At 35.7% G+C, this 9,711-nt stretch overlaps 1 protein-coding gene across 4 annotated transcripts; it reads right to left on the reverse strand.

The window, feature by feature from the left end:
* Positions 1 to 368: 368 nt before the first annotated feature.
* On the reverse strand, positions 369 to 9,259 carry LOC142633900 (BTB/POZ domain-containing protein At5g47800). 4 transcript variants are annotated; one of them, XM_075808157.1, is made up of 10 exons: positions 8,661 to 9,259; positions 8,482 to 8,579; positions 5,300 to 5,397; positions 4,176 to 4,257; positions 3,877 to 3,919; positions 3,327 to 3,489; positions 3,165 to 3,234; positions 2,219 to 2,623; positions 1,359 to 2,099; positions 369 to 1,132 (listed from the first exon to the last, which is right to left on the reverse strand). In XM_075808157.1, the coding sequence occupies exons 6-10, from the start codon at positions 3,383 to 3,385 to the stop codon at positions 599 to 601; spliced, it is 1,809 nt and encodes a 602-aa protein (XP_075664272.1). In that variant the 5' UTR covers positions 3,386 to 3,489; positions 3,877 to 3,919; positions 4,176 to 4,257; positions 5,300 to 5,397; positions 8,482 to 8,579; positions 8,661 to 9,259; the 3' UTR covers positions 369 to 598. The 4 variants fall into 4 exon arrangements, with proteins under 4 accessions (XP_075664272.1, XP_075664271.1, XP_075664275.1 ...); XM_075808156.1 differs by lacking the exon at positions 5,300 to 5,397; XM_075808160.1 differs by lacking the exon at positions 5,300 to 5,397 and having other exon boundaries at positions 2,219 to 2,617; positions 8,661 to 9,258.
* Between the last annotated feature and the right edge of the window lie 452 nt (positions 9,260 to 9,711).

The following is a 9,711-nucleotide window of genomic DNA, read 5'->3' on the forward strand; positions in this document are numbered from 1 at the left end:
TGGTAAATTTACACTTGGTTGATAATATTGATTGAGGCTTTGCTCTCATCAAGAAGTGGGTAGGTTTTCCCAACAATTACTTAAGAGGTTTTCTAATTGATGAGATTGGGTTCTCTTTGTATTCTGATGTAAGGGTAGGTTGGTCTGCAGCAATAGGTTCTGCCTTGTTTTTTTTTTTTGGTTCATAAGTTGTACTTTCATCTGATTGAATAATGCTGCTTATTCCTTAAAAAAGAACAAGATTTTAATTGCAAACTATTTTTCACTCTTACTACTGACTTAAGCCCACTTCCTAATTAGGTGAAGCTGATCAGCAAATGATTAGTCAATTGCTTCAAAAGCCAATTGCTTCAAATGATTAGCAGTAATTCTTAAATGGGGCTCTGGGAATCCCATGGAAATTAAATTATCTATTAGGTAGCAGGAATATGTAGCCTCTGAAAGACAGACTAGTATGAGCACATTCCCAACTAATGATAGCTTCTACTGATACAAATGATGCAAATGGCTTATGTAACAGTTTAAAATCAATACATTTACTAACAAAACAAAGGCCAATTACAGTAAGTTCTAAGAGAAACAATTGGGTCTTCATTTACTATCTGTCTCTGCCTTTGTCACGGCTATTGTCTGATCTACTTCCCTTTGTTATGATCTTCTTAGGATCCAGCTTGCTCCGAGACATTCCCTCTCCTCTAATCTCCTTCCCCTTCTCTGACTCTGTTTCCTCAATTTCTGCAATGATCAACTTTTTTTCCAATTCTAGGGGCAATTTTCCATCTGATCTCTTCATTTTATTTTGATCTTTTTCACTGTTTCCTGCAGGATTGATGGTTCTTCTCGTGCTCTCCCCTCTACTTGATTTTTCGTCCAGACCCAGTTTTAGCTTACCCTGATAATCTCCGATAGTTGGTGTATGGTTTCGAATAAGCTCTGGTGGTGGTAGCAGCCTGTTACCTGTTTCCTTGGAACCTTTCTCTTTCTCTTGTTCAAAAAAGAGGACTTGCACAACAGTTCTCAGGGGTAGCCGTTCATTTTTTACAGCATGGGCACGTACTTCTGGAGACAATTTTTGGCAGTCTAGAATCCGGCAGAGGCGCTTTTTGTCTGCCTTACTCAGATCAGGATGCTCCTGTTTATCAATTGAGACACATTGTGAATGTGTAAGAAACGAAATTAGTGAATTAGAGTTACCATGAACTTGCTTCCAGCTAATTTTATAATGAGAATGTGCAAGAAAATATTTGGCCCTGCATCTAATAGTATTAAGCTTTGAAAATTTTGAAAGTATGTGGCAAATTGGTTCTCATCATTCCTTCACTTTGCTTTAATTCCATGTATGGTATTTGGTACGATACCTTAAGATAACTGTTGATTGCCTTGTAAAGGACATCGTGATCTAGCCGAGCAATATCTGGCAATGCTTCAGCAAGAGACACAATCTTTGACACTGGCATGTTGGCATCCTTTGCAACCACTAGAAGATAGGAATCAATGAGCTTCCCAACCTTCCTAATAGATACCAGAAACTGGCTGTTTTCTGAAGCTGTAGGAGATATTCTTCTCCATAGTACCACTAGACTTTCTAATACTGACACAACTAAGTCAATGTCATAAGAGTGCCCCCCAGAGGTTGAGGGCAAGGGAAAGAGCAAATCATTCACTGTTGCCTCCTCAAATTGCAGACTAGATCTCCTTATGAGTTCTGTCTTTGTCATTGGAGAAGCTCCTAGATAATTTGCTATGCTGAGAAGCCTTAGCATAAAGCCAACTGAAACTGATCCTCTATCTCCAGGAATCATGTTTACTATAGTTTCAAGAACTCTTCTACTCTTTTCCATAAGCTCTTCAGTTCGAGACACTGAACTCTCTGGAGGTCTATTCTTTGTAGTGTCTGGTAGCCAACGACTAGCATAGACATGTAAAGCTTCACCAATAAGCTGTGGTGATAGCATGTATGTTGATCTGATGGCAGTAATCAGACAGCGGAACAGGTCTATGTCAAGGTCGGATATGTCCTCAGTCCACCAATCCTTTGGGACAGAATGGTGATGTTTTTTGGAGTAACCGGGTCTAGTATAGGTGTAGGACCATGCCACCTGCAGAGAGTCATCAGTTTTAAGCAAGGATTTGTATCTAAAATATAATGCTTAAAATTTACATCTTAGGATCAATCTCTCATGAATATAAAAAGAAATTTAGAAGAAAAAGTCTTCACCTTTGCTGGGGGTGTGAGGATTTTCTCAACAATTGAATCAATGCACTTTCTGGTGATTCCATAAGTCTCAGACCACTCAGGTAACTTAGATGTGTTCTGGAGTGTGATGATAGAGTCCTTCCAGCCTTCAAGAATGCATGACATGAAGAAAGCCTCAAGTTTTAGAACTAAGTTTCCCTTCTCAACAGATTCAGTCATTCTAAGGAACTTAGCAGCACAGAATAGAGCTACAAAGTTATGAGCACTGACATTAATCATAATTCCATAGCAAAACTTGGCACACAGTTCAAAAGCCTCTTCCCCTCCAGGAAGATCATGAAGCTCAATTGTAACAATGTCAGAATCACCAGAATCGGAGCAAAGGCGTTGTAGGAGGCCACACTTTGGAAGAAGTGGAAACTGCAGCTAAGAATAGTACAATTAAGAAGGATCTAAGTGACAATGATCAAGAAGAAACGTAAAAACACAAGCACAAGAAACAAAGCTCTTCTTATAGGAATTAACATTTAGAAGCATTTGACTATCCTGAAATTTTAACTTGAATTTTGAACATCTTTTTCATGCATCTTAGCTTTCTGTTGCTTATGGTTTTCTATGGATTTGTTAATTTGTTTCCATCATTTTTTTATGTACCTAGGATCATTCACACATGCTCTGTCCATGACACTGTGTCCTAAGAGAAATGCCTCCTATCTTGAATTTCAACCCATGACCATTTAGATACTAATTTTCTGCATGTTTTCCTAATCCAAGAATGTAATTTCTATTTTCTTCTTCCCCTGGTCTTATGAGTCTCTTTAATTTGCAGCTTGAAAGCACTTTAGTCTAAACAAGAACCATGCAGGAAGATATACAACAAAAAGATTGCATCAGTTAAAAACAGAAATACAAAATCACCTTTTCTTTTTGGCTAAATGAGACACAATTATTCATTTTCAGTTCATACCTTATGGAGAAGATAATTGATATCATTAATTTGAATGACAATGTCACTAGGTATATCTGAAATCACTGTCCTGCATTTGTACAACAAATTCTGTTAGTATTAGCATCCAAACATACCCCCCCTCCCCCAAAATAATAATAATAAATAAATAAAATCTAATACCTAGTTGCTTCTTCTGTGAAAAAGGTATCTGGCCTTGTTCCAAGTTTCATGAACTTCATTTTTATGACGGCTGTGTCCTTTTTGTCAATAGACCCTGATCAGTCCTTCCTTCATAACACTGGGACGTGCCTCTTTCAGATGACTTCCAAATGAAATCCAGAATCTGAAAATCATTGTCACATTTTCATGATAGAGAAAAAAAAAAGTAAAGAAAGAAAAAGGCAAGTGTATTTGTGCATACATTTAATGCATGCATGAAATTAAGTAGACACCTCACACATCATTCAAAAAAAAAGAATCAAAGCAGTGGTATCATATTTCAAAGAATTAAATTCATTGGAAAGAAACGCACTTGAGATATTACTCAAAGTCAGCTTTACCAATATTTTGATTCCAATATAGTAGTAATTAATGAAGGCTAAACGAAGTGGAGAAAAGGAAAAACAACACAGCATCTAGACTAATAAAATAGTATTGAAGAAATGTACAATTTTAAAACTAAAAATCACTGGGAAAAGAGGGATTAGAGAGTGTTTTAGGACGAACTTACAAATGAAGATATGTTTGATTGTAACAAAAGGGTGATCTAATACCTGCAACAGCCCATTGAACATGTTTTGAATGAATTAAGTCCATCATTTGTCTCACAATTTCCAAAAGAACAAATAAAAATTTTAAAAAAGAAAATTGGAAAAAGAAGATGAAATGGAAGAAGATGAAGAGAAGAATAGAGATTATGAAAAGACAGGTTGGGGTTCATCATCTAGAGCTTATATGCAGAAGTATAGCACATGAAGATTCACTAGTAGAATGAAAATGATAATAGGAAGTTTTTCTTAATTATCTCACCTTGCATCCAACAGAAGCTCAAGCATCCTCATTTCCTGAATGTAGTCCCACATGCACTTTAATTTATAGAAGTAAGTTACACCTAGAAATCAGAAGAAAACAAAACAAAACAAAACCAATAAATATTATCAAGTTTCTGCTGTGATGTGTGCTGTATCAGATAAGAGTATCAAAGAGGCAGTATAGCATTGTGCTACTACTTTCAGGCCTTTACTGCAAGCCATGCAAATTTGTCTCTACTATAGTATGCTTGGACGTTACTTTAGAGTTAATTAAGTAGTTTTAAATTCATTCAAAGGACGTGGACACAGCCACTCTCACTGATTTACATTAGGCTCAAGATGTTTCAGTCTTCTGTGACAATTCCTGACATATTGCAAGTTTTGTAACAAGAATCTGAACGACCCGAGGAATCAGTTACAGATGACATAAACATACACATGACAATATCTCTTTCCAGAAAATATAAGAAAATATGACTATCATTTGTCCACTAGACTAATCCAGCTCTTTCACATGTGTTCCCAAAGGACCTTTATTTCATGGAACATCTTGTGTTCTGTGGCTTCAATTGGAGTGTGATGGTCCTATATATGCTGGGCAAACTAGAAGGTCCCCTAGTAATCTAGTTTCATAGTTCTGTTAAAAGATCAATATTTGTGCGGTTCCATCATGAAGCATCAGAATAAACCAAAGCAAAAAAGTTGAGCTACAGTATAGTACCATTGACAGGAAAATATTGAAATTGAAACTATATTATGGACCATCAATTCCACTTTTTGTCTCCTTCCACATTATAATTTATACCATCAAATCTTCAAACACGTGCTTTAAATAAAAGAAATAAATTAAAGTGCCACTATATTAAAGATTCATAAAGCGCAAAATTAGAATGAAAATCAATCTTAAGCCTTTTTACCTTAAGAGAATTTGTTTCAGCTAAAAGAAAAACTACTCATTTTTTGGTGAACAAAGGAAACAAAAAAGAAGAAAAAACTCAATGAAAATTGAACAAGATCAATAATTCTTTGCCTTCATCAGTAATTTATTATTTCGCACTGGTATCTGTTCAGTGATAAACACTATAAGCAATTAAGCATATACGGTGAGAATGAATTACTTACAAATTATTAGAATTCAAAAAATATAGCCACAGCAGCCTTGGATCAATCATCGATTTTGTATTGGCTTCGGGCATAATCAAACCTTCCATATCATACTCCTAGCTTGATTGCAAAATAATAATTTTAAACGAGAAAATATTGTGTAGAATAACGTTAAGGTGCTTGAGATGAACTTTTGGCATGTCTTAGATTATGTTCTAGGCCATTGGATTCTGTGACTCATTTTCCTTGTGACATATAATAAATATGGCTTGATCTATCCTACCAGATGGCAGACACTAATATTAAATTATCATGAAAATATAGAATGTGGTGTTTCCAGTCACAATCTTCTAAATTAGGAAGTATTAAAGACATCCAGAATCAATGGAGTAGGTGGAATTACCAATGTGCACTCTTGACGTGATAGTCACACACATACACTTCGATTATACTATAATAGGATTTCTACGATTCTATCTGAGATAAATAAAAAATAAAAGTAGGTGGAATTATAGGTCTTGGTTAATGTACCTTCTTAATCGCATTTATGGTTGATGCCCATTAATTCACCTCACAGTTTATACTCTCTTGAATGGGAATCCTATGTAGGGGTGTCCACAGGTTGGTCCAAGTTGAGTTTGGACACAACCAAAACTCAACCTGATCTCATCAGGTGGCAAATAATAGCACCCACCGTCAATTGAAGAGAAGACAGATCAAATTGAGTTGGTTTTCAGGTGGCGATTTGGGTTAATTCGATCGATTAAGATTGAAATGGAAACAAAGAAGATCTCAGAGATCACGAGATCTCCACCAATTATGGTTGGAGATTGTAAAATCTGGGCCAATTTAGGTGGAGATTGCAATGGAGATGGTGGATCTAAATGGATATTCAAACAGTGAAGGAAAATGACGGTTGGATCAGGTAGATTTGGATTTTGGAGGAGAAAACCCACCACTTGACCTGCCGTTTCGTCGTGTTTGATGGTGCACACCCTTCGAAAACCACTGCAATCGTTGAATCAAGCATAGGTCGAGTCTGTTCCAGTTGGGTGGCTCAGGTTGCTTGCATGGTTGGACAACCCTAACCCTATGTCTCATACTGAGTATTCCACTTTATACTCTATCAATCATGGCATGACATTTTTTTTTTTTTCCATTTTAAATTTTAGTCATTTTATTAGGAAAGAAAAAATGATTTGTAGCAAGTTGTGGTTGGTGGAGTATGGAACACCCAAAGTGGAATAAATGATTTTTATTCATGTTCTCTCAAACATTCCATAAATGGAAATTTTATATTTGGCTCTTATTGTTTCATTTTATACTCCACTAATTGTCATAATATGCTATGTGTATAATTATTTCCTATTTAAAATTTGAGAGATGCTATGTTCACAATATTTTTATAACAAATCACAGGTGGTTAGTTGTTATTGGTTCAAATTTGAACCTAACACTAAGATTACTTTTTTGCCCTAACAATAACAACCAATAATAACTTGCCACTTAAGATTTGTTGTAAAAATATTGTGAAAATGTTGTGGACATATCATTTCTCTTAAAATTTTATTTATCTTATAAGGAATATAATTGTCATAATTGTTTCCTATTTAAAATTGCATTTAATGGAGTATAAAGTGAAACACTCAAAAAATATCTAAAAAGATTTTTATTTGCACTCCACAAGTCCCTTAATTTGAGATATGTCATGTATATAATTTTTTCCCAATTTAAGTTATAAAGTAAAAAAAAAATTTAGATAAGTGGAATATAAAGTAGAACACTCTAGAGTATGAGAAAATGTTTTTATTGGCATTCCACCTGTTCCTTAGGAATCCAAATCTTCTGTTCCACTTTTCTTGCTCCACTCTATACTCCACCAATAAAAACTTGCCACGTGTTCACCTAATTAATTAATACTACTATTAATTAATAACGGTAGCATTAATAAGTCAATAATGATAATATTTAATTAATTAGGTGAACACGTTGCAAGTTTTTATTGGTAGAGTATAGAGTGGAGCAGGAAAAGTGGGACAGAAGATTTGGACTCGTTCCTTAGCTTGGAGAGTTGAGTGCAACAAATTTTTCTTTTTTTATTCTTTTTCCAAGTACATTTTTAATACCTCCTCTAACTCGAATGATTAACAAAATACTCCAACCTAGTTTGTTTAATTAACTTTTACAGGCATATCTTAGCTTTAGTATGATACTATACTCAAGGATATACTCTATTATGTCAGACAAGTACACCCAAGGCATACTTCTATTTTCTTGGGGGGAAGAAAATGACTTTTCTCACCCCATCAAAAGAAGAAAAAAGAAAGGGAAAGAGAAGAAGAATCTTCTATGGTTCTATAGTTCCAAGGGATAACGTGATGTTGGTCCAGGTGCCTTTATCACCACCTATTGGTTGAAATCTAAGCTAGTGTGGTCTCTGCTTTCGCAGACAAATGGTGGTAAAGAAACAACCACAAACAGTGCTAATGTGGCATGGCACTCAGCACTTTTTATCATATTGAAAAAAAGCCCTTGAGGTTTTTCTTCCAAGTAGGAAATATAGCATTATAAAGCCTCCCTATAAGCCACCTTTTTTCAAAGGTAGCTTTACCAGATCCCAACATCTACATATCATTATGAAAATCAATAATCAGGAAATGTGTAACTTGCTTCTCTCACTTTCTCACTGAGTATATATACATAATATATATAAAAAAATTGACCTTTACAAAGTTAGACGATTTGATGCCATTCACTATGCTATTTAGCTGCTTAAGTTAACATTCTCTTTTTGAGATTGATAAAGAACTTTCCCTAAAGACCCCCATGAGGGTCTTATTGCTTTCTTTTTGTCCATATCCTTTTGGAATTTTATATTTAACGCCTACAGTATAGTTTCTTTTTCTACATTATTTTTATCTGCTAGCAAAGTATGGCAGAATCTTCATGATCTGTATAAACAGAACCAGAAGGCAACTTGAGCTTTTGGTTGGTTTTGGAGTGGGGATACAAATATACAACAATACAAACTATATAAAAACAACTATATATTTCTATAATTTCTATCAATCAAAATCACTCCTAATTATTCCACCATATATACCAACAGAATTAGCACTGTATACCAACAGTGGGACTGAACTAAATACTGGAAAATACATTGACAATTCAAAAAAATCAGGCTAAGAAAACGTACGTACCAGAAATATGTGACTTGTGTTGTTTGATTCCAAGAGAGCAAGCACCACCACTAACAATTTGAAAAGGCAGAAAATTTAGCCTCAGAACCCCAAACTGGCTGCATAAAGTTGAGAAAGCAAGGCCGTGATCAAGCTGCGAAAAAACTTTCTGATATGAAAGCCAAAAGTAAGAAACATACATATATATACATCAGGGTACTTGAACATGAGATGCATATATGCGACGTGAAATGGGATCGATTTCATGCATATAATCCTCAGAGAGAGAGAGAGAGAGAGAGAAGGTTATGGGTTTCAGTTAATATCAGCTAGTGAGACACACCAACTAAAAGAAAAATGAGGCCCCCCCGGTGTCTCACCAAGAGTACTGGAGAGAGAGAGAGAGAGAGAGAGAGTGCAAGTGGTTGGTTGGGATTAGTCAACATGGTAATATATCAAAAGCATATTATGATAAGCTGCTTGAATAGAAGAGGAGAATAGAGAGAATAGAAACTCATCTTTTTTTCCAAGGGAAGAGAAGATAGAGAGAAGAGACTAGAGAGGTGTATACTCTAGGCTATAGGGGTCATGGGCTTGCTTGAAATATTGGTGCTCTATGTCTATGATTGAATTTTCACACAAAAAAGCATGCAATGCAAGTGGGCAAAGGGGCTTTGGTTTTTGATAGAACTTGTTGAGATTAGATGAGACTAAAAATGAGAGAGTGCTCACTCCTAACAAAAGAAAGAAAGAAAGCTAGCTTATCATCGTGGGACCAAACTCTCATTCATTCACACACACACACACACACAAACACACTGAAAGAAAGAAAGATGTAAGAATTAATTCTCTCTCTCTATCTCTCTCTCTCTCTCTCTCTGTGCACTTCCTCATCATGGTTCTCCCCACTATCTTTTGGTATATTCTTCCTCTATAGCAAGCATTAACCCCTTCTTATTGATCTGCATGTCGGCCACGTGTCTTGTCCTGTACCGTTGGTTACATCATCTTTGGTGGGATTTCTCTGGCTCCTTTGTTGGTTGTTTTGGAGGCCAAACACAGACAACCATTTCTCTACCTGTCACCGTGTGTCTTGTAAATTTTTCATGTGTGGTGTACCCTCCTTTGTGATCGTGTTCATTTGCACGTGTGTGTGTGTGTGACTGTATGTATCACTCTCTCTCTCTCAATTCATTCATTTTTTCATTGTATTTTACAAAAGAAACTACAAAGGCCCACCCTCTCCCATCA

The sequence above is a fragment of the Castanea sativa genome, chromosome 5 (genome assembly GCF_040712315.1).
Source record: "Castanea sativa cultivar Marrone di Chiusa Pesio chromosome 5, ASM4071231v1".
Lineage (NCBI taxonomy): Eukaryota > Viridiplantae > Streptophyta > Magnoliopsida > Fagales > Fagaceae > Castanea > Castanea sativa.